General features: G+C 42.7%; 1 protein-coding gene across 3 annotated transcripts in view; it reads right to left on the bottom strand.

Moving 5' to 3' along the window:
- C6 (complement C6) overlaps positions 1–25,047 on the bottom strand; it is a 38,602-nt gene extending 13,555 nt beyond the window's left edge. For 2 of the 3 annotated variants that reach the window (XM_076362657.1, XM_076362660.1), the window contains exons 1-14: positions 24,990–25,047; positions 23,348–23,505; positions 22,417–22,573; positions 19,921–20,065; positions 19,134–19,275; positions 18,152–18,290; positions 15,985–16,185; positions 9,687–9,927; positions 8,862–8,984; positions 7,727–7,893; positions 6,563–6,788; positions 2,188–2,359; positions 983–1,094; positions 459–591 (exon numbers count right to left, since the gene is read on the bottom strand). In XM_076362657.1, coding sequence (XP_076218772.1) covers positions 459–591; positions 983–1,094; positions 2,188–2,359; positions 6,563–6,788; positions 7,727–7,893; positions 8,862–8,984; positions 9,687–9,927; positions 15,985–16,185; positions 18,152–18,290; positions 19,134–19,275; positions 19,921–20,065; positions 22,417–22,573; positions 23,348–23,505; positions 24,990–25,046 — 2,173 coding nt within the window. In that variant the 5' untranslated portion in view covers position 25,047. The remainder of the gene's footprint in view (positions 1–458; positions 592–982; positions 1,095–2,187; positions 2,360–6,562; positions 6,789–7,726; positions 7,894–8,861; positions 8,985–9,686; positions 9,928–15,984; positions 16,186–18,151; positions 18,291–19,133; positions 19,276–19,920; positions 20,066–22,416; positions 22,574–23,347; positions 23,506–24,989) is intronic. The other variant, XM_076362658.1, reaches the window with a different exon arrangement.
- Between the last annotated feature and the right edge of the window lie 237 nt (positions 25,048–25,284).

The raw sequence follows: 25,284 nt of genomic DNA on the forward strand, positions 1-25,284 counted from the left end.
GCATGGGGTGGTGATGGTGGTTAGAGACACATCATCCATTTAATATAAAAAGTGGTAGAAAAATTCCTCTAAGAACGCTTTCTTCAGCATAACTGTCATCAACTTAAAGATATCTATGTAAGTCTGGAAACAAAAGATGAGTCTTTCTGTTAAAGATATTTAAAACTAGACAAGAGAAGGACCTCACAGAATCCATCTGAGGGTTTTCTAAGGCACTGGATATTGCAATATCCTTACAAAGCACATAATAGTTACAACTCTGAATTGAAAGAGGAATGATGTCGTGATTTAGTAGGTTTTTGCCATCTCTAGTCTGAATACATGAAATACTATCTTAAAATGCTATCTTTTCAGATATCGTTACAGATTCTTTTGTTAAAACCTGTATTAAAATCTATTTTGTGTCTTTTTCTTCCACTTGTTTTGTTCCTGGGCTAAATTAATTTTCTCTTTCTTACGTTGACATTCAACAGGTTGCTGTGTCCAGGTTTGATCTGGCAGACACCGAAGGAATTGATAGCCACTGAGAACATGACCACTCACACAGGCAATTTCAGCTTCTTCCCCCACAGCGTACTGCTTCTTTTCATTCTACAAAAAAGAAACAAAAAAGCCCCCCAAAAATCTATGGTAATGAGACTGGACATTGTCAAAAGAAACAATGATAAAAGCCTGATGGTATGATGTAATAAATGCTTGTTTTTCCTACTCTGAAATACGAGTCATCCACTCACCCTGATGTCATGGTTACAAAACAAGGATTCAAAGACCACTCTTTGAAATGGATTTTACCTTGCCTTTGCTTCAGTTGCTGGTGGACTTTGGTGGACTAGCGTCCCACAGCATGCCACATACACAGCAACATGCTCACTAGCACAGTAGTTAGCTTACGTATCAGGCACATGTAGCAAAGAAGCTGTAAAACTTCCCAGCTCTGCAACTACTACACTTTCCTTCTGTATCACTCATTTTTCATGCTCACCCTGATAAAGCCATTTTCTGGTGGGTCTGGCCTGGAGCATCCAGACTCAGGTTCACCAATCAAGACATCCTCTTCTCTCCTGGCTTCATCATCATTTATACAAAGAGCACCTCTGAAAAGTAAAAATTTTCTGGTAAGGATGTATCTTAAGCATTGGTGTCACCAAATAACAATGGCAGAATGTCAGGAGCTTTGGACAGAAATGCTGCAAGTGTGTCCCCCCCAGTGCTGAAAAAACTTTATTCTGTTAAATAAAAGATGGTGGACATCAAAAGTTGCAGGTGTTGATAGGAGGGAGACTGTGAGAGCACTAAAAAAGTGGTAGATACAGGGCTACAATTTTTATCAACATAACGCATGAAATATTTTTATAGAGTAAGAAAAAGAGGCGAAGAAAAGCACATGGACGAAGTCTCTAAGGAGTCCACATGGTTGGGTTTAAGACAGCGTAGTCAAAACCCATCTGTTGCCCTCAGGCAATGGTTAAGGAGGCTGGTCTCTGTGAGCATGGAGCTTTACAGCCCCTGGTGTCTAACTGAGATGAGTAACAAAGACCTGTGGAGCCCATTGCTTTTAATCCTCTCCTATCCATTCCAGAATCTCCTCTATAGTCATTACAGCAGGGATGATGAAAATCCTGCTTCAGCTCTTGGTTCCAGAAAAAAACCTGAATCTGTACAAAGCCTAGCTCTTGAAGATGAAAGAAACTGAGCTAGTTTGGATTTGGGGTTATGATTTTAAGTTGACACCATGCAAAACTGGTACATCAGACATACTCAAAGCAGGGATATGAAAAGCTTGGTAGTTTCAGTGGAATTCTCTCTGAGAACTCAGTAGTTCAGACCTAAACCTCTAAGAGAAGAGGATGTGATATTCAAAAAATGGAAACTGCGAACTCCCATGAGTGGAAGCAGATGAGTTCTCCATGGCTTTGGACAAGAAGCCATGCAAAGCAGCCTAAGAGATCTACAGGCATCCTTTAGTATGTAATTCATCGGCCATTTGCTAGGAATAAACAATGAATAAATCCAAACTTGAAGCAAGTTGCAAAGATTTTCAGACATTTCCTTCTCTCAGCCCCCACCACAGAAGTTCAGACAAGTGAGTTGTCTGCTATTTCTCCTTGGTAGTCACAAAGCCACTCTGGAAGGCCTCTTAACTCTGCCCCATGGCTATGGAGATCTTTTGGTCTACCATATTCTTACCTGTCTGTGAACACAGAGACATAACAGTCCTCCTCTTCTTCCCGTTCACCTTCACAGGGCTTCCCACCGTTCATCGGGGAGGGGTTATTACACTCCCGGGTCCTTCTTGTTTTGAAGGAAGCGTCACATGAACTCCATTCAGACCAGCAACCCCAGCGGCCATCTACAGCAACTGCAAGAAATAAAAGAAATTCCTTCTTTTGGTAGATCTGTACCATACATAGTATTTCTCTTAAGGCCACATATGAGAGGGATGGTGGTAAATTCATAATAGCTGTTTTCAGAGTATTTAAAATTGTTACTGTTAAGGATGTAGATTGTCTCTAGAAAGTTGAAAGTTTTCGGAAAGTTTTCTGAAGAGATGGTCAGCCAAATTCCAGCTGTTTCATGAAAACCTAAAATATATCTTCCTTTCTAGATTTGATTGCAAGTAACATTCAAACCCAGAAGCAGCTTATTTTCTACTTCTATTGCACACACAGATGGTTGAGTTTTCATGGTGCTGACAACCTTTTTAGATAGCTCAGTATTTAGTGAGTTATTAAATAAATCTGAGCTCTAACACCACATCTAAACCACAAATCTACATCTCATGCAAGCTAAATTAAAACACTACTGTCTTTTCTTACCCCCTGGGGTATTTCGTCTGTGCTACCATGAAGCATATATAAAAACTTTTACTTACACACCATTTCTTTTCCGCATGCAATGCACTTTCTACATTCATCTCTATCTGCATATCTTCAATTGTTTATTTCTTTAAAAATATTTCTTTATCAGGGTCAGATAATGAGACCTGTAGTTGCCTAAGTGACTTTCCCTTCTGTCCCCTTTTCATTCCAGAATATAAATATATGTAATAATAAATATAATACTCTAAGTCTCTTCTGTTTCCCATAAGTATGGCACTAGTGCCAATTTAATTCAAAAACCTTGAAATGCATGAAATTGTTCTTTAAGTTCTTCAGAATTATGATTATGTTTTCCTTCCACATTGTAATCAACAATTTTTATCTCCATTAGCCATTTAGTCTTAAGCATAATAGGCTATAAGGAAAACTAAGGAATGGGTTTCTTAATTTTTGCATCAGTTATCTTTGATCTCAACTTCATCCTTATTGCTGAACAGTTCATTTCCTATTATCTTAATTATGTAGCTAAGGAATCTTTTACCATATCTTATAATTTCTTTTGAGCCATGCCTATTCAGTTTGATTTTTTACTTTTAATCCTATCTTTATTATTATACTTTCTGACCATCACCGTGTGGTAAGAAGCGCTACAGATTTAGTAAGGGAAGGTTATGTCAGATTCATCTTTGACAAAGAGATACCAGAAGGACCATATCTATATAGAATCATAGAATCGTAGAATCATAGAATGGTTTGGGTTGGCAGAGACCTTGAAGATCATCTAGTTCGAACCCCCTTGCCATAGGCAGGGACACCTTCCACTAGACCAGGACTTTTCCACTTCTCATGCCCTGCCAGCGAGAAGCTGGGAGGGGGCACAGGCAGGACAGCTGACCCAAACTGGCCAAAGGGACATTCCATACCATGTGATGTCATGCTCAATATATAAACTAGGGGGAGTTAGCCAGGGGAGTGGTGACCACTGCTTGGGAACTGGCTGGGCATCGTTTCGCAGGCGGTGAGCAATTGCATTGTGCATCACTTATTTTGTATATTCTTTTATCATGATCATTATTATTTTTCCCTTCCTTTTCTGTCCTGTTAAACTGTCTTTATCTCAACCCATGAATTTTACTTTTTTTTTTTCCCGATTCTCTCCCCCATCCCACTGGCGGGGTGAAGTAAGCGAACAGCTGTGTGGTGTTTAGCTGCCTGCCGGGTTAAACTACAACAAACCCAAACTCTCTCAGCCTGTCTTCACAGGAGAGGTGCTCCAGCCCTCTGATCATCTTCATGGCCCTCCTCTGGATGTGCTCCAACGGGTCCATGTCATTCTTATGTTGGGGGCCCCAGAGCTGAACACAGTACTCCAGGTGGGGTCTCACAAGGGCAAAATAGAGGGGGAGAATCACCTCCCTTGGCCTGCTGGTCACGCTTCTTTTGATGCAGCCCAGGATATGGTTGGCTTTCTGGGCTGCAAGCGGACATTGCCAGGTCATGTTGAGCTCCTCATCAACTAACACCCCCAAGTCCTTCTCCGCCAGGCTGCTCTCAATCCATTCTCCACCCAGACTGTATTTGTGCTTGGGACCCATGTGCAGGACCTTGCACTTGGCCTTGTTTAACTTCATGAGGTTCACACGGGCCCACCTCTCAAGCCTCTCAAGGTCCCTCTGGATGGCATCCCTTCCCTCCAGTGTGTTGACCACACCACACAGCTTAGTGTTGTCGGCAAACTTGCTGAGGGTGCACTCAATCCCACTGTCCATGTCGCCGACAAAGATGTGAAACAGCACTGGTCCCAATACCAACCCCTGAGGAACGCCACTTGTCACTGGTCTCCACTTGGACATTGAGCCATTGGCTGCAACTCTCTGAGTGTGAGCATCCAGCCAATTCCTTATCTACCAAGTGGTCCATCCATCAAATCAATGTCTCTCCAATTTAGAGACAAGGATGTCATGCAAGACAGTGTCAAATGCTTCGCACAAGTCCAGGTAGATGATGTCAGTTGCTCTTCCCTTATCCACCAATGCTGTAACCCCATCATAGAAGGCCACCAAATTTGTCAGGCACAATTTGCCTTAAGTGAAGCCATGTTGGCTGTCACCAATCACGTCCTTATTTTCTATGTGCCTTAGCATAGTTTCCAGGAGGATCTGTTCCATGATCTTGCCAGGCACAGAGGTAAGACTGACTGGCCTGTAGTTCCCCAGGTCTTCCTTTTTTCTCTTTTTAAAAATGGGGGATCATGTTTCCCTTTTTCCAGTCAGTGGGAACTTCACCTGGGACTGCCATGACTTCTCAAGTATGATGGATAGTGGCTTAGCAACTTCACCCACCAGTTCCCTCAGGACTCGCGGATGCATCTCATCAGGTCCCATGGACTTGTGCACCTTCAGATTCCTTAGATGGTCTCAAACCTGATCTTCTCTCTCAGTGGGATCCTCTCCTACAGTGGGCGGTTCTTCATTCTCCCAGTCCCTGCCTTTGCCTTCTGCGACTTGGGTGGTGTGGCTTGAGCACTTGCCAGTGAAGACCGAGGCAAAAAAGTTCTTGAGTACCTCTGCCTTCTCCATATCCTGGATAACCAGGTCTCCCATTTTCTTCCAGGGAGGGCTTACACTTTCTCTAGTCTTCCTTTTATCACTGATGTACCTATAGAAGCTTTTCTTGTTGCCCTTGGTGTCCCTGGACAGATTTAATTCTATCAGGGCTTTAGCTTTCCTAACCTGATCCCTGGCTGCTCAGACAATTTCTTTGTATTCCTCCCAGGCTACCTGTCCTTCCTTCCACCCTCTGTAGGCTTCCTTTTTGTGTTTGAGTTTGTCCAGGAGCTCCTTGTTCATCCATGCAGGCCTCCTGGCGTTTTTGCCTGACTTCCTCTTTGTTGGGATGCATCGCTCCTGAGCTTGGAGGAGGTGATCCTTGAATATTACTCAGCTTTCTTGGGCCCCTCTTCCCTCCAGGGCTTTGTCCCATGGCACTCTACCAAGCAGATCCCTGAAGAGGCCAAAGTCTGCTCTCCTGAAGTCCAGGGTAGTGAGCTTGCTGTGCGCCCTCCTCGGTGCCCTAAGGATCTTGAACTCCACCATTTCGTGGTCGCTGCAGCCAAGGCTGCCCTTGAGCTTCACATTCCCCACCAGCCCCTCCTTGTTGGTGAGAACAAGGTCCAGCATAGCACCTCTCCTCATTGGCTCCTCTACCACTTGCAGAAGGAAGTTGTCATTGACACATTCCAGGAACCTCTTGGATTGCTTATGCCCTGCCGTGTTGTCCCTCCAACAGATATCGGGGTGGTTGAAGTCCCCCATGAGGACCAGGGCTTGTGAGTGTGAGGTTGCTCCTATCTGTCTATAGAGGCCCTCATCCACACTGTCTTCCTGGTCGGGTGGCCTGTAACAGACCCCCACCATAATGTCACCTGTCCCTGCCTTCCCTTTAATCCTGACCCACAAGCTCTCGGTCGGCTCCTCATCCATCCCCAGGCAGAGCTCCATGCACTCCAGCTGGTCACTGACGTAGACGGTGACACCCCCTCCTCGTCTCCCCTGCCTGTCCTTCCTAAAGAGCCTGTAACCTTCCATTCCAACACTCCAGTCATAGAAGCCATCCCACCATGTCTCCATGATGTCAATAAGGTCATAGCCCTGCAGGCATGCGCACGTCTCTAACTCCTCTTATTTATTCCCCATGCTACGTGCGTTTGCATAGAGACATCATGACAGTATCACCCCGAATACCTGATTTGTAGCCTGGAGCTCGCGTCTCACAGTTTTTGCCGTAGGTGCCAGCCTGGCACAGGCAGAGGCACTCTGTCCCAGAAAGCACAGGCCTGCCGTTGTTGGGGCATGGGGCACACTGGCAAGCGTCAAACCTGCCCGCATATTCTCTCAGGGCTCTCCACAGGTTGCGACGTTTGGTCACGGCACATGGCACGTTCTTCACCAAATCCACGATGGGTGACACCTGGTAGACAGCCATTCAGTAAGCAGTTACCTAGACACAGCAGAGTCCTGCTGGGGGTAGCTGCAGGATTTTAAAGGCACTAGAGCCTACATATGAAGCTATCTCACAAAGGAGTTAGGCATGTTGAAAGTTATGGATGTTTTAAAGGGGCATGACAGTGCTATAGATCTATATTATCCTGTTTATATTGCTTTTATTTCCCCAATTTAGGGCTCTGTGAGCCAGTGGAAAACCAACCAAGTGGGATACCATGTCTAAAAATTCAGGACACTATAGATGACGTGGGGTTTGCTTACACCTGGTCCCTGTCATGTAAGACATCTCTACACTGCCTTCAGGAGCTCAGCAGCTGCAGTGGGAGAAAGATTACTGCACGCTGCATTCAGGCAGGTTTTGCTGTTTGCCTCAAGTTCTTTGGCACTGCTGCTGAGCTGCTGCTGTGCCAGCCAGGGAGCCAGGCAGCTCAGTGCACTTACAACAGTGCTGGCACGCTGCATTAAATGAGCAAGACAGAGATACCAGGGAACTGCTGTTTTGTTTCAGTTTAGCTATGTGCCGTACCTTGCAACATAGGCCTGACAAAGGAAAAAGCACAGGGAAAAATGTGTTCCCAGCACTATGCACTGCTTTCCTGCACACTAACTAACCCCTGCCCCTGCCTGAGCTCCTGTTGGTGCGGGAGTAATTCACCCATATTCCTCTCTCTTGCTCTCACTGTCCATGGATGATGCAAACCTGGTGTGGCTTATAAACTGACATGCACAAGAAGTAGTTCTAATAAGTGTTTTGTATGCTTATGTTATGCCCATATGTATGTGCATTCATATCACACACAGCATCATCCTAATTTAAAAGACAAAATGCCTGCAGAGCTCTCTGAAGAGCTGCTAACTGGTGAGTCCTTTACTATCTCAATATTTTTCTTGTTCTTCTATTACCTCAAAGTCAATCACCACGGGATTGTCCTTTGTTGATTCCAGCCACTCTGTGAAGATTGTGTGTCCTGGAAAAGCCCCCTTTTTCTCCCAGGCCAGAGCTGCTGCATACATTGACCTGCCACCTTTTACCAGGGAGACTGACCGTTCAGCTGACTCCAAAATGGAACCTGAAAGGGGATTTCATTACAGTATTGTCAGACAAAGGCCTCCAAAGACAACAGAGTTCTAAGAAAAAGTGTAAGAGGATATAAAAGAATATACTAAGATTAATTTTTTGAAGTCACCCTTGGAAGAATGAAGTCTAAGCTCAGAAAAACAATCCCTGCTATGACAGCAGCCTGTCATGGTCTTCCAAATGAAAGTGTCTGAGACTTCAGCCATGGAGATGTTCAGAACTACACAAGACACTTGTGGAAAATGCAGGGGATACAGCAGGCTCCTCTAGAAGAACACACTGCAAGGCAGGATCTTTAGTCCCAGTTGTAAACACCTGAGTAATGGAAACTGATCATAAAATGAGGACAAACACATGGTAGAGGTGATGAAATCCCTGTTTTTAGTGATGTAGAACATGACTCTTGCCATTTTTGCAGAAAATGCGCCAACTTTCTGCAGTTCCTGAGACACATTTCTGGCATTGCCAGGGAACTCCTGCACCTAGATGTCTGCCTGGCATGAGGAAGATGGGAGGGGAAGGTCAGGGAATGTGTTATTGCTGCCCAACTCTCTCAATGAGCCCTGAGCAACCCTTAAAGAAGATCAGGGACTCAGTCATGATTACACATTTCTTATTGTGCCCATTTCCCAGTTCAGCATGCCTGGCCCTGGACCCAGGGCCACGGGGAATGTTTGCCAGATCCGTGACTGACTGGAAGAGCCAGTGCCACCAGATCCCCAGTGATGGTGCTCCAGAGCAGAGGAAGAGCGCTCCTACATCATAATTTCTTTTGCAAGTAAGAGGATGTTCCCAGTGCTTGCTTCAGACACAAACAGTGAAACACAGGCTCCTCTGACAGTGGTGGAAGAGCATCAGTAGTTCAACAAAGCTAGGAGGTCACCTGGGACACCTAGCTGAGGGGAATGGTATCTCTCAGGGTAAGTAACAGGACATGGGCCCTGTTCTCATCATGGTCACCTTCGTGTTTCACAGTCATCTTGTTTGTGGTGCATCTGGTACTGATTTTCTTTTTCTTCCGAAATAACACACGCCTTGTTGTCTCTGTTCGGACACACTCCATTGATTCATCCACTGTCAGGCCTAGAAATACCACAGAGCAGCAGCTTCATCACCATAATCATGTTACATGATGGCACCATGCCCTCAGGCTCCCACATTGAGGTGAGCCATCGCTGGCCTCCCTGCTCCTCACACACACCACTGGAGACAAACAGCATTGTCCCCAAGTACAAACAGCATTGGACCGAGTCATGCTTACCACCCCCTTTAGGTACCCTCCCATACCCATGCAAGTTCAGCAGTGGCATTAAGGATCACAACTTTTAACCTTAGATTTCCACTTTTGTGGTATTGTCTTTTCATTTTGACAGTCTGGCAGCCATGGGAATATTTTTAGAGTAATTTCTAATCAATACCAACAACTTTAATGACTGTAGCCCAAAAAGTACCACTTCCACCTCTCAGACCACAATCCCACACTGAAGTATGCTGGAACAACTTTTTCTGGTGGCACCTAGTCTTGATCTGAAGGTCTTAAGATATTTCCCTGAAAACAATGACGTTTACCAAGTAAGGAACCTCTTGAACTTTTCAAATTAAGACAGTGTAGAGCAAAAATTTCTCCTTGCTCTATATTTAGGCAGTGTGAATAATTCCTGGGTCTATGCAAGTCTAAAGGATTTTTTGCTGTTGGAGAACTTACTATGTGGTGTAACACCTAAAAACAGTTATAAGAAAAGCTGGTAAACAATTAATGATATTTTCTTGTTAAAGATTACATACCTGAGTTCTTCAGCTCCTCAGAGCTGTACTGGTAAAGAATGTCATAGGAACCACCCATCTTCCCAGAGGTGTAGTAATGAGTGCCAAAGTCATCAAATAGTCTGCTGTATAAAGCATAGTTGTACTCCAGGGGCAGGTGGTTAAGTGCTTTTAGAAAGACATCTGAGAGCTGCAGATCTGACTGTTTCATTGTGAAGTTTGCAACAGAAATGATTTTATGGACTCTAATAAAGTTGGAATTCTAGAAATAAGAAAAGGGGAGTCTTAGCACCTTCAGAGGTAGTTAATTGCAGAAAGTAGAGGAGCCAAGAGTATGTCCTGAGATACATTGCAAGAACTAATTAATCCTGTGTATCATGCTGCTTTAACCACAAACAAACTAGCCCTGGAGTTTCCAAGAGCCCTGTGAGGTTCTTGAGGACAATGCTCATTACTCTTTTACATTGTGGGAGTATATGGCATTCCAACAAAAATTAGGACTCCCTGAGCACCTACCAAACAGAAAGCAAAAGGATTCCTGCCATAACAAATACACCAGCAATTAATAAGACAACCAAAACTTTCAGAGGAAAGGCTTCAGCTTATAAGCATCCACAGGTCATTTGCAGCTAATCTGGTGAGTGGGTATTTTGGATACTAACTTACTGTTACGAAGTTTCACAATTTATCAGTCTGCTAAAACTAAAACTACACCACAGGGATAAAGATCTCATTGACTTCAAGTGTCAGGCTGTTAATGTGAAAGGCAAAAAAAAAGAGTAACTTCAAAAGCTGGAAACATCTCTTACATTTAGAAAAAAATGATGCTTTTGAAACAGCCAATTCATATATTTTTGCAATGCTAGAGGCTGTTTATGTGGGAATTTAACTAAATAGAAAGGAGAGGAATAGAAAATACAGAAAAAAGGAATTGATAAAGTGACAAGGGGAACTGATGGCACAAGGCCGAAGCAAAGAGATCAAGAGCAAAAGGAGGGGCAGAAAACTGGAGCAAATGACCAACCGACAGATAGGAAACATTCATTATAAAACAATGTTACTGATTTATACATGGGTTCTTCTGGTGAATTTTGCTGCTGGTAGGTTGGCTTTACTCTACTTCTGTCTCCACGGTCACTTGACTTAGAAGAGACAAGGATGCATCTAGACAGGGAGTTCTCCCAGCCAGGACTGAGCAATGTAACGCGTGAGCTGGACATCAGCTCTCGGTTCTGCACAGCACTGCTCATTTCAGTGCTCTCATCTGCACATTGGAAAATAAGCTAAGGATACTCAGCTTTCTGCTGCAGTGAGAATAAGAATGGAAGAAATAGGATATGTAACAATTCCCAGAATATATTCAGCTCTTAAAATACCCTGTGGTAACATCATTTTTAGGATTTTCAGGTGATATACGTTCTGATCCTCAATTTTCAGCTGTGCTAGATAATATTTCAGTTATGACACACAAAATTGCAGGCCACTTTGGCAAATATTGATTCTAAAATTTTAGTTGGTTTTAGCATGCAATTGCATGCTAAATATGAATTTCTGCTTGACATGCATCTTACATTTGCATTTTCTGCTAGTAAAAGTATCTTCAGTGCTTTTATTACTAGCAATTAAGTGCTTTTATTACTAGCAATTTACCTTACAGTTGTCAAACCCAGTGATTTCTATGTTAAATCCCTGAGGCACATACAATGTTGGAAACCCTCACTTGTAGAACAATCCCAGAAAATTGGATTCCAAAGTCTCCAGTCATTTCTGGGCACATGTTTAATCATAGTGGTAAACGCTGGTGCCTGTAGCAAGCTTGACCCATGAGTACCAGGTATTAATACAAAATATTAGTAGATCAGGGATGATTATTCCCAAAGAAAGGCTGGTCTAAATCAAGTGTGAGTACTCAAGTTCAGTTTTGTTATACAAACTACTTAATTAACAAAAAGCAGCCAAATACAAGCCAAGCTGGACTGATGTTGAAACCAGTAGTTTTAATTGGAAATTTTCTAACAAAGCAGGGTTTCACCCAAACTTGCTGATTAAGTAATTTTACATCCCAAATATCATAAGCAGAGTTGCCACAGAATCTTGTTTGTCCCTGCCTGACATCTCCAGGGATGGAGATGGCTTCCTATCTTCGAGGTCTCAGTTTTTGAATTGTAGTTCAAGCAGTCCAACGCAATTAACTGCTGCCAGAAATACTAGGAACGTGGGCTAAAGGAATGGGCACAAATTCTGATACAAAGCCTTCAGAAGTCCTTTGAAACCACAGCATGGGAATTCAGTAACAAAAAAGTGAAGAAAATAGTATATAAAAATAACAACATGGAGCAGGATGGACAAGATTAGTCAAGTAGTTTATAATTAAATGTGTTACATAACATTCCAGTCTCATTTTAAGAATCTTTCTTTATATTTAGTACAGAGAAGAGTGAGAGGTGGTCACCCGGGCTCCCTCTACAGCCTTACTAGGGCACTATTCAGTTAACAGATATTTATGTAGAAACCCACCCACCCAATAAAAAAGGAGGGTGATTAGCTGAGATGCAGATCCCTGTGGAAGTGCTGTTGCCTATGGATATGTAAGCTGAATCCCACCCTAGATGGTTATCGTGATGCAAGCAGAAGACATCAGGGAGGCCATGAGGATGATCTTTAAGGACGCTTTCCATAGAGCGCAAGAGCTCTTCATCCCCAGGTGTAAGAAATCAGGAAAGGAAGGCAAGAGACCGGCATGGATGAGTCAAGACCTGCTGGTCAAACTAAAGGGCAAGAAGGAAATGCACAGGCAGTGGAAGCAGGGACAGGTATCCTGGGAAGAGCGTAGGGACGCTGCCCAGTTGTGTAGGGATGGGGTCAGGAAGGCCAAGGCTCAGCTGGAGCTGAACTTGGCAAGGGATGCAAAGGTTAATAAGAAGGGCTTCTATAGGTATGCCAGCCAGAAAAGGAAGGTCAAAGAAAGTGGACCCTCCCTGATGAACACAACTGGCAAACCGGTAACAACAGACGAGGGGAAGGCTGAGGTACTCAGCAACTGTTTTGCCTCAGTCTTCACTGGCAATCTCTCGTCCCACACCTCTCGAGTGGATGGACCTCAAGGCAGGGACTGGGGGAGCAAAGTTCCTCCCACTGTAAGAGAAGATCAGGTTTGAGACCACCTGAGGAATCTCAACATACGTAAGTCTACGGGACCTGATGAGATGCATCCCAGAGTCCTGAGGAAATTGGTTGATGTAGTCGCCAAGTCACTCTCCATGATATTTGAAAAGTCATGGCAATCAGGTGAGGTCCCCGGACACTGGAAAATGGAAAACCTTGCACCCATTTTTACAAAGGGTAGAAAGGAGGACCCTGGGAACTACCGACCTGTCAGCCTCACCTCTGTGCCTGGGAAGATCATGGAACAGATCCTCCTGGAAGCTATGCTAACGCACATGGAGGACAGGGAAGTGAGTGGAGACAGCCAGCATGGCCTCTGTGATGGAGTGACTACATGAGTGGACAAGGGAAGAGCTACGGATGTCATCTATCTGGACTTCTGTAAGGCCTTTGACATGATCAACCCACAACATCCTTCTCTCTAAATTGGGAAGATACGGATTTGATGGATGGACTGTTTGGAGGATGAGGAATTGGCTGGGTGGTTGCATCCAGAGGGTAGTGGTCAATGGCTCAATGTCTGGATGGAGGTTGGTGACAAGTGGCATCCCACAGGGGTCCGTATTGGGACCGGTGCTGTTTAATCTCTTCATCAATGACACAGACAGTGGGATCGAGTGCACCCTCAGCAAGTTTGCAGATGACACCAAGCTGAGTTGTGCGGTTGACACGCCGGAGGGACAGGATGCCATCCCGAGGGACCTGGACAAGCTCGAGAAGTGGGCCCCTGTGAACCTCAGGAGGTTCAACAAGGCCAAGTGCAAGGTCCTGCACCTGGGTTGGGGCAACCCCTGGTATCAATACAGGCTGGGGGATGAAAGGATTGAGAGCAGCCCTGCCAAGAAGGACTTGGGGGTACTGGTGGATGAAAAGCTGGACATGAGCCAGCAATGGGCGCTCGCAGCCCAGAAGGCCAATCGTATCCTGGGCTGCATCCAAAGAAGCATGGCCAGCAGGTCGAGGGAGGTGATTCTGCCCCTCTACTCTGCTCTGGTGAGATCCCACCTGGAGTACTGCGTCCAGCTCTGGAGCCCTCAGCATAAGAAAGACACGGACCTGTTGGAGCGGGTCCAGAGGAGGGCCATGAAGATGATCAGAGGGATGGAACACCTCTCCTGTGAAGACAGGCTGAGAGAGTTGGGGTTGTTCAGCCTGGAAGAGAGAAGGCTCTGGGGACACCTCATTGCATCCGTTCAGTCCTTAAAGGGGGCTTGTAAGAAAGATGGGGACAGACTTTTTAGCAGGACCTGTTGCGACAGGAGAAGGGGGAATGGCTTTAAACTAAAGGGGGGTAGATTTAGACTAGATATAAGGAAGAAATTTTTTATGCTGAGGGTGGTGAAAGACTGGCCCAGGTGGCCCAGAGAGGTGGTGGATGCCCCATCCCTGGAAACATTCCAGGTCAGGTTGGACGGGGCTCTGAGCAACCTGATCTAGTTGAAGATGTCCCTGCCCACAGCAGGGGGGTTGGACTAGATGTCCTTTAAAGGTCCCTTCCAACCCAAACTATTCTATGTTTCTATGATTCTATGATTAATGGATCAGAAACCAAGAAGACATACTAGAGGACCAGTCAGCTTAGCTAAAAAAGTGTCTGGTAAACAAAAACAAACTTGAAAAACATCAAGTTTTCGTATTTCTTCCATGCCAATATGGAAAAATGCATGACCTTTCAAGTGGCTAGGGCTCTCTAGAGACCCTGGGATGCTCATGTGAAACCCTTCTGCACACAGTTTAATATATAGGTCTGACCTCCCAAAGCCCAGGTAAGTTCCCCCTCCTTTTAAGTGATCTATACAAACTTCTGTTTTCACTATTTAAGAAAGTATTGCAAATTCATTTATAGGTCTCTCAAACATATGTAAGTATACATCTATCTACAAACACACATAAATAAAATTTATACAGATAGAGATGAAAATAGAGGCTTCCCGTATGATACAGTAGACAACATGAGGAACACTCAGGTTAAAACTCCTGCTATGGATCCACTAAGAGGGGATTTTAACCTCTGTCATCTTTAGCCAACACCAAAGTTATTGGCTATTCCAGGTGGGTTTCTGGGATTTCATGACAACAATGCTGAAAACCAACGTACATCCAAAAGACCATCCTAATGAAAGTTTCATTTAAATTAACATTTCCGTGGTGTGGGTTTAAGCCAATAAGAAGCCACCATTCCATCAAAATAAATTTACCAGTTGTACAAAAGAACAGCCTGATCTGTATACAGGTATCTACATGGGAATGAAAGTCAACAGGTTTCCAGTAGCTGGAACTTCAATATAGTGGAATTCAAACTAGAAGTAATGGACAGTTTAAGCAGTCAAGTTACTTAACCATTAGGACAAGTTAGCAAGGCCTGCAGTAAACTTCCATCATAGGAAATCTTAATATTAAGACTGATATTTTTGTAAAAGTTTCATTCTAATTGTATTAGAACTCCTGGGTTTCAACAGGCCTTAATTTCGGTCAGTCCTATGGCCTCCTCCATGCAGAAGTGCAAACAATAGCCCATCCTTTACTGTCATTAAACTCTAAAAATACATAATATTATATCCCACAGTATTCATCTGCATTAAAGGTGCAGAATTTTATGGTAAAAAGGTTTTCTGTTCTCAGAAAATTTTCTGTGGATGTGTTATTTCTGAGATTATCTTTATGACCAAGTGCATCTTGGCAGCCATGAGACTCCAATATGCAAGTTAGTTACCAAATCAAAAACGAATGTAGATTAATTCCCAGCACATGTATATGTATAACATCCCTGAGTGCACTTCATTTCTTTTTAGAGTTGTCTGCTACCGTTACTACATGGCATTCTGCCTTCTTAATCTATAAATAGGACAGGGAAAGGAGTGGTTTACCCAATCTGATAATCTCAAACCTATGTCAAATCTTTGCTTTTTTAAGTGGAATAAGTCTATGATTTCTGTAGTAAAAACAGAAAAGCATGTTGCATTACAGAAGGTATGTTACAATCGGGAACATCCTCTAGTATCAGAAGAGGAACTTTTTAATGTGTAATTCTAGTGGTTTTTTTTTTATTTAATTCCAATGCCTTGATAAGGAAAGTAGCCCTTGGTAGCTCAGTTCTGAAATGAGCAGACAGAAATCAAATGAAAGGAAGAAATTGGACGCAACATTCAATTACCTTTTCATATGAGGCTTCAATGGCTTTCTTGAAGGAGGAAGATGACGTGACTTTAACCTGTGTCTTTCTTGAGAATAAAAATGGGATACCAGAATGCCTTTGAGCACCATGAGTGGATGAACTACTTCCATGAGCACTATCACTCAGGGGAGTTAGATCGTTGTAAAAATCTGATGTTACATCGTCCTCTTCATCTATTACCTGGAGATTCAGTAAAGCAAAATGCATTTGCCCAAATAATAACCTGAAACAGAAACCTATTAAGCAATGAATTCTTGATTTTTTTATGGAAGAAACATGCCTGATTATTTGAGACATGGCAGTAAGCATGTGTTCTTAACACAAAAGATGAGGCTGAGAAAGGTTAATAGGTGAGATGAATACAAGATAAGAAGTAGACTTACTAATAAGCATTTATACAAGAAAAAAAACCCAAACATGTAACACTTTCTTCTAAAATTCCCCATCCTCATGCCCCAAAGCTTAGGAATAGTTTTCAGCAAGTGTTTCAAAACATTTTCAAAGATTCTCAGACCTTAATGCTATGTCCACACTATGACTAAGTCCCAGTCCCATGGCTTCCATATTGTACAAGGCAAAGAGCTTGATGTTTTCTGTCCTTCCTTCTTTATTCCCAGATAGAGGAATGAACAGGTTTCCAGAGGAGATTCTTAGAGTATACTTGCAGTGGTAGCACCCATACTGTATGATTAGTCCTAAGTCAGAACCGGGAGCAAACCTGCCTGATCAAGTTGGTAAGCCTCAGTGGTGCTGTTGTGCAAGGCATGAAGACAACTTTAACATCAGTTCAGAAATGACTCATTTCCCAAAACTCAGGCAAATCCCTGTGCATATTTGAAAGATTCAATTTTTTCCCTCCTCTAGACTTGTTTAATTAATAGGGCTGCTAAGGACCTTGGGAGGTGAGGTGGTCCATTCCCCCAATCCACTTCCATTCTGCAAGAACTCATATGTTTTTGTATGAAAACACACTGGGGTTCCAAGAAGAAAGCCTGATCTAGTGACTCTTCTATACCAAAGGCTGCTCTAAATGTTAAAAGATACAGATGCACTCTCAAAGGTGAGATTCACAGACCCTTAACTTAATAAACCACACAGCTTTAAAGAGACCTGGGCAAACCAAGGCTTGTTTTTCCCCATTGAATATTTCTGCACACAGTAATTTTTCACCATTATTGACAAAACCTACATGTCATGGCCAATCCAATTGCAGTTTCCATGGAACATATTAGGGTGTCCTTTGTTCAGTTGCTCCTGTTAAAGTAATACTAAAAACTCACAGCACTTACGGCAAAAATCAGCAGTTCAGATTTCACCCATTAGTTGAGCTTTTTTCACGTCCCTCATTCCTTTCTTCCCAGTATCTATTGGCCTCAGACAGGGCCTGCCGATATCTGCCGATATCTGCACAGCCAGATGTTGTGCCCTAACCATGGTATTCAAAGTATTTTCTAAATATCAGTGTCTAAACGTCTAAAATATCAGGTCTAAAAAAACCAGTGATTCCCAGATTTTTGATAAAATACAAGCCAGGTTCATTTTGCCCTTGGCCTGTCCGGCAAGACTCCTCCCCAGATTGTGTACTTCTTGTCCTCCTGCCTCCCAGACTCAGTGTCTGCCTCCTCTCCTTGCTGCTCTTCAGAGGGGCTGGGCAGGGAGCAGGCATGACCGAGGAGCTGAAATGGCTCACAGAGAAACTGTGTCCCAAAGCTGCAGGTGACTAGAAAGAAGCTGAAGTTAGGACAGCCATTGGTACTGCGAGGATATAGTAGTGATGCTGAAATGAGCTTTGGACTTGAACGAGCCGCTGGCCAGATTATGTCAGGGTTAGGAGCAAGGCCCTTGGCACCAAGTCAGAACAAAGACATGGCCACAGTCATGAGGAAGAAGCAGGAGAGAAGCCCAAATCAATCATGTTGACTCTGATATATGATGCAGTGAGTAAACACAGATCTGAAAGGTGTGAGTAGAGCCAACCGACTGCTCAATTTATCCCATTTCCACACATCACCTGAAGCATGTCCAGGCTTCACCAGGTTGAGAAATCTTGTTCTAAAACACACATTACTGCCTAAGACTTGAACGCATAACTTGGACTGTGATGATGGCAATGGTTTTTCAGCTAGGAGTTGCTGCTTGACAATACCTGAAAGTTGACAGCCTCCAGGTTTGCAGGAATACGATATGATTTCCTTGGCTCATTGCGCTTCACTGTTCTGCATTGTCCTCCATTGAATGAGTTTTCGAGGACTTGCCCTCGGCTCTCTCTTGCCAGAATGTGAAATCTAACAAAAAATTATTTCCAGAGATTAAACAATCCCAGAAAGGCATAGACACTTGACATATTTAGTGGTATATAGCTGCACTGAAGATTTTGTAGGTTTGAATGAAACTGTATGAGCATTTGGGTTATGTTACTGCTTTGAAAGAAGTTCCTCTACAAGAACTTCTCATTCACACTGATTTCACCTGAAAAATGCTGTAGTAGCAATCCTGTTTCCTACTTACCAGCAGTGCCTAACCCTCTAGATAATCCCAATGTCAACATGAGACAGTCACTCTTTCCTAGGTAAAAATTACCTAGGAAAATGAACAAGCAGTTCTCCATTTCTACCACAAGTGATGTTACCAGAGTGCACTGAGTTCAAAATTCCATTCAAAAATGCAAGACTACGTGGAACAGGCATCCCATGTTTAGGTTTTACACTGCTTAAATTAGTAGCCTGGAAGAGGTGATGGGTGGTATCATGTGAAATGTATCATAGACAAACAAACATCTGTAGAGGAACATCCTCAAAATTTCTGAAGTACTTGGCATAACTGAGCTGGAAGTTGCCAGCACGTGATGCTCTGGTTGCTGTAAGGCAGGAAGGGTCACTCAGACAGCAGCGCTCCCTGACAGCTCTTTATCTAGTGCACTAGCAGTGCAGAGCAGGACTGGCAGATGCAGCTGGGCAAGTCCTAGCCTGATGGTTTGGTTGCATTTTTATAATTTCTTGTTATTTTGAATTTGAGACATTATGTGTTTTAATGGGATACTCTCACATGCTAATTGGGGATTATCTTGTTTATGTAAATTAGTGAGATAACACTCTCAAGTTTATGAAAAATAAGCAAAGCTGGCTTACCCACTGCCTATTAACTGCACACCCGGGATACTCTCAAACTTTTTGTTACACACGGTCTTTTTCCTTCCACAATTTCTTTCATCAGAGTTGTCCCCACAGTCATTTTCTCCATCACATTCTAATTTTTTTGCAATACAGCGACCTGCACCAGAGAAACAGCAGCAGCAAGAAACTTTATGCAAAGATTCATCATATCTGAATGGAGAAAAGGGCAGTCTGTCTTTTTCCCTAGTAAAGGTGTGAACTTGCCGTAGGAATTAACAGCGAGGCAGTATAATGTCTAGATTATTCCAGTAAGAAACGGTTGTTTCAGTTCTGCCAGTTTTGCATTGCTTTGAAGCTGCAAAGGCTTAATTTAAGGTTTAGCAAAAGGATATTTGGATAAAGTTATTTTGAGGTTAATCAGGAATATTTAAATTGAAGCAAACAAGAAAATACCCACAAATTTAATAAAATAGTGCGAGTTTATGTTCAGACAAACTCTATGGATATGTTTGTACATGAAAAATTTGTGCACAGAAATATTATTGGAACAATGCTACTGTATAGCTATCATGGTCATACTGACATCCCAGGCTAGAGATTGCACTTGAATTACTTTTAGTTACAGAAGAAACTGCAAACATAAGCTGCTACTAATACATATGAAATCCTTAAGTAGACTTTTCTGCCTTCTCCTTTTCCCTGGAATATACAAGATCTGGATCATCTGGACCTTTTTTGTCTCAGTGTCTAATCTTTTGACCATCTAATAATGCAGCAGTTACGCAATGAAGATTATCATTACCGCTTTCACACTGAAACTTATTCTTGCAATCAACTTCCACTATGTTGCAGAGCTTAGTTGGGAAGCATGGGCGGGAATCCACCAGCGGCTCAGTACAGGCCTGACCACCAAACTGGGATGGTCGCAGGAATGTCCGGACACGAAACTGAAAGGCAGAAGAAATAAAACCAGGGCTGTTTGCGTGAGCTGTTTTTGTAGCTATGTGCCCCCCCAGGCAGAGCCACATGCCTCAGTGCTGCTGAAGCTTTGTCAAAACCAGACCCCTGAAGGAAATAACCAGTTTTTTTGTCTTTACATCCTACTGTGCTATCATCCCAGGTAAGGCAGGCAGGGAACTGAAATCCAAGAGCGTCAACAGACCTGATGGAGCATGCATGATTAAACACTTGACAACCTGGGCTACATCACTGGAGGAATCAAAAGTTTGGTCCTTGTATCTTCAGTTTTAAACGTACAGTAGGAAACGGTGTGTGAGCAGGCTTACAGAGAGTTTTCCTGTTCCTTATCAACTCTATTGAAATAGAAATACTCTGACAGTGGCACGTATCCCATCCCCAAACCAGCTGGCTTGGCTCTCACACATGGGACCTCTTGTCTGAGGAGCACTGGATGACAGAGGAGGACAGAAATGGTTTTCCTGAAAGTTTCTGTTACTAAAGAAGATCTGGGAGCAAAATCTGGAACTCGCTGTGGTTTTTTTCCCCAAGTCAGTAACCTCCATGCATAATAACAAAGCTGAAGGCTGCTAGACAAATCACTTTAGATATGTTTTCCTCTCCACTTCAAGGGAGTGCTGGTGAGACCTGTCTGCATGTGACTGAACAGTTCCTCCTCTAAGAATTTTTCCCCACTGGAAAAGCACAGTTCCTTGCAGACTTCTGTGACTTCCCTTTCTGTACACAGACCCTGGAGTCAAACACCGCAGGAAGATGTCTAGTAAAAATCAGTAACCAAGTGACTATGAAGGGAGAGTGCGAGGAGTGACACCACACCATCTGAAAGCTTTTGAGCTCAAGATAACCCTTCCTTGTACTCCATTTGGGATCCATAACACTCACTATATTATTTGTGTGAGCTTCCACCTCTTCATCCCTCCCGCTCACTGGGAGCTTGCTTACACTAGTCTTCACACTTACCTTGGAAGTCACGTCCTCCATTCTGATGGTTGTTTATATTTATAAAGGTCACAAGCAGTGATCTTTGTAGCTTGGAGGGAAAAATGGATCACAGTCCACAAAAGCGCCTTTTTGCTTGAAGCAGCAAATATGTTGCATCAATATTTTAAGTTAATAAAAATAAACAATGCTTCTATATATGGATGCGTAGGTAAAAAACTTAGCCATTTAATAGGATATTGATTACAAAAAAAATCAGTTCAGTTGAGAGCAATGCCCCCCCTTACCACTTGTTTGCTGTCTCCCACTCTCTTACTGTTTCTCCCTGCTCTGCTCTCATACTCTCCATCCCAGTTGCAGGATGGGAACCCCACAGGGTGGTTCACATCTCATGCCTAGAACAGCTTTTTCATGTCTTCCTCATCCTGCACGGGCATTAGAAAGTTATACATATATGTAAAGATATACATATGATATCTGACAGGTTCTTCAAGATTGTTTTTCAGGCATGGATTTCTGAAGCTGAGCAGGACATTCAGAGAGCTGTAGGCTGCGTCTTCACAGAAACTCAGAGCTGCTATCATGGTCAGCCTCAAAGCTCAGACCCACCAGCCACATAACTACCCCAAACAATCTGCACTCCGCTCCCTTCCACTCCCTACAACCTTACATTTGCCAGGGCTTCATTTCTTTAGGTCAAATCCACTCAAACCTGACTTTTCATCTCTTTCCTCTCTGCCATCTCACCTCTAAGTCTACCGTCAGTCAACAGACACAAGCCCAAGAGGAAAAACACCATCCTGGGACTTTGTTCCACAGATACTAAGCACATCCATCTGTTTTTTATGTAGGCTACAAAGGTTGGGGGAATGGTGCTCTGGACTTCTTAACAGCAATCTCAAACTGATCCTGACTATCAGTGTAAGATATAGCCCAAGCATTTCTAGCCAGTGCTGGTTAGGATTTGCCAGTTAACTCTTTTTAACAGATTATTTGATCCTATTTTTCTTGTCTTTAAAGCATATAGAATGCTACAGATAAGCTAAAGATTCTGTGACTTTCTCCTGCTTAAACAGACATGCAAACTCTACAGCTTAATTTATCCTTTTTGTGGAAAACTCATCTTTCACTGTGACAATGGAACTTTTGAAGCAAGTTCTCATAAATGGATTTACGCTACTAAATCACCCCTTTCTGTTTTGATCTGCTTATTGTAACTTGTTCTCTCCATCTTCTACTGTTATAATTCATAACCAGTTTCCCTTGTTAACTGAAACTGTCATTTTGCAGATCAATTGCCATAAAGTTGAATATCTGAAACAAAGACATCTCGTAAGCATAATTTCTTGCATTTAACCCATATAATACATTTTCTACCTACTTGTTTTTTAATGCATGGGTCACATTCTGACCAAGGGCCAAAGTCTCCAAGCTGACAGTTGATAGGACATGTTTGCTGGTTACATGCACGAGATTCCTGCTTTGTGCACAGCTGGTCACAGAAGTTTTGGCTATAATATTCATCCATTCTTATTTGCCTAAAAAAATTTAACAAGTTATGCCAGGAAGGAATCATAGACAGATCATAGATGTTCTCTAACTGTGGGTGAAGGCTGATAAAGAAAATTATTTGAGCCCAATGAAAAAAAATTGAGAGATAATAGGTAGTTGCAAAATGTTGAATAAAAGAAAAATCCAAATATGCCTTAAGTTTACAGAGAAATTCTTTTTGATTCATGTCACTTCAAATGTCCCAGACAATAGCTACAGAAAAAGCCAGGAGGAAAAGAGGGGATTTCTCACAAGTTTAGAGTATACCACTGAATTGCGTCTAATTTGGTGCTGCTGAATCTTTATTTGACTTTAACTGTTGTCATAAAATTAATCATACAGGGAGGAACTTTCTGTAGACTTGCCACGCTGGAGGTCCCCCCTCCCATGGCGTTGCTCTGCGCTGGGCAGAGCTCCTGGAGCAGGGCACTGAGCGCTGGCCCCGTGTGCTTGCAGGGGCTGGTTGCTCAATGCACGCTGCTGGCAAGGCTGTTGTAGGACTGGCTGTTCTTTCCTCACTACATGTGTTGGCAGATACAGGTTTGTTTGGAGGCACCGTAATGCTCTATATACATGGTTTTGTAATTTTTAAGTCTTGTAATTAAAATACGATCTATTCATCTGGTAGACACTTGGATTTGACAATTTTTCTCAGTATATTATGGAAGCTGGAGCTTCAGACACAGGTCCCCCTCCCCAGAAGTGGTATTTTCTCAGGGAATAAATAGAAACATAGAAGTAGTGAGATAGTTTGGCCCTACCTGTGCCTGGTCTGTGTGCCGTAATTGCAGCTTTGTGAACAGGCAGACCACGACCCCCATGGGTAATGTTCACAGTAGCACCCTTGGCTGCTCCCAATCACCAGGCTCAGCAGGATCAGGTGCATTAACATAGTCTTGTCTGTAGTGAAGGTGTCCATCTATGGCACATGGACAGGTAACAAAAGCTCAAGAAACTGTCACTTACAGTTGTGCCTGTATCCTGAGAGAGACATCTCTTCTAATTTGCAGAGTCTATAAATCTGCTTCACAATACAAATTGGTAAGCAGTGTACCTAGAAAGGGGCAGTAATGCATGATACCCATGTATCAGTAATTTAGTTAATACGCTAAGGATCAGAAGTCACAATGGCTTTTTTGGCCACTTATTTATCAGGAGTACTAATCACGACTGCGCATTAGTCCTATTTAAGAAGTTGCTTATAAATAATTTCGAATGTGACAAATAAAGACCTGCTATTGCTCTTCATTGCTTAGAATTATTCTCAAAAATATTTTCCAGGAATAAGAATAAAAGCATGAGATAGTTCTTCCTATAAAACATGTAAAACAACAAATAGGACCTTAAGAGTAAGCAGTCCCATCTATTACCCTATTCTTAGTTTTGACTAGCTTGTCTAAACTGCAAACCATCGCTATTCAAAGCTCATGTGAATTTTCTACCAACAGTGGAAGACAAAACAGCTAGGCTATTTCTTACTCCAGTGGTCAATCAAACTTTATTTGGTGAGGCAGAAGGTTATAGGCAGTCTTTAGGAAGTAATAATGCTTAGTAAACTTGAAAACATTTTCCAGGCAAACTATTTATTCATTGAAAAATGCCAAAGAATTTTCCCCCTCATCATGAGATTGAATCAACACTAAATTTGATAGGCTGTTACAGTAGAACATTACCATTTTGTTTTGCCTCAAAAAGACCAAAACCCAATAGGAAATTTTAAAAGCAAAGTATTTATTTTAAAACAATACTCCAAAAGATTTCATTTTGAAAAGTTTGAAATAAAATGTGCAATTGCTTTCTATTTTAGGTTTTTAGACACATATGCTATTATGATTTTTATACCTTGCTGAGAAAAATGAAATTGCATCAAGTCAAAACATTGCTTCCTCCTTTAGTAAAGAAAGGCAGTAAGTCTTCACACAGCTGTCATAGTGAGACCTCAGAGCACTTTTTGCACAATAATTCATCAATGAACAAGCCTTTCAGAGAGATTGAAGTATAATCAAACCCAAAACATGGTAAAACTGAAGACAGAGAAATCAGCAGTCTTACCAATGAACCAAGAGGAGAACAGGTATTACATCCTTTTCCTTACCTGAGTTCCTGGCTCCTTGCACCGATGGTGCTGGCTTAGAAAAGCGATGAAGCCCTTCAGAACAATTACTTTGTTCATTCCTTCACTATACTATACATAGAAAAACACTGTGCATTCTCCTCTGTAAGCAAAACTCCAACCAATCAATACATCAGAAGCATATCAACAGCCATATAAATGTAAGTACATGAAAGATTAATTCAACATTTTAAAGGAAAAAAACCCCAAACAAACCACAAAACACTTCCCCATACGTCTTGTAACCTGTGTGCATTGAAGCCAACAAAAAAGCTTCCTTATTAACTTACTGTAAGACTGGTAGCTGTAAAGTCAGCCAACTTTGCAGATTGCTGTGACCCTGGCATGGTTTGCTGCAGTCTCTTAAATGAAAGGTTGGAGATTTTGTTTGATTTGGTTATCTGCTAATGAAGGCAGATCTGGTCAGGTGACAGAAATGGTCAGAACAAAATGGCCTCTCCACCAGCACCTCCAGAGAGACACGTTCTAGAGAATTGTGGAGGAACAGCTCTTCGTACAAATGTAGCTACTCAACGTGAGCTGAGAAGAGTAAAAATACCTTTGCATTAGGCCATAATGGCTGAG

Source organism: Aptenodytes patagonicus, chromosome Z (assembly GCF_965638725.1).
Source record: "Aptenodytes patagonicus chromosome Z, bAptPat1.pri.cur, whole genome shotgun sequence".
In the NCBI taxonomy this organism is placed as follows: domain Eukaryota; kingdom Metazoa; phylum Chordata; class Aves; order Sphenisciformes; family Spheniscidae; genus Aptenodytes; species Aptenodytes patagonicus.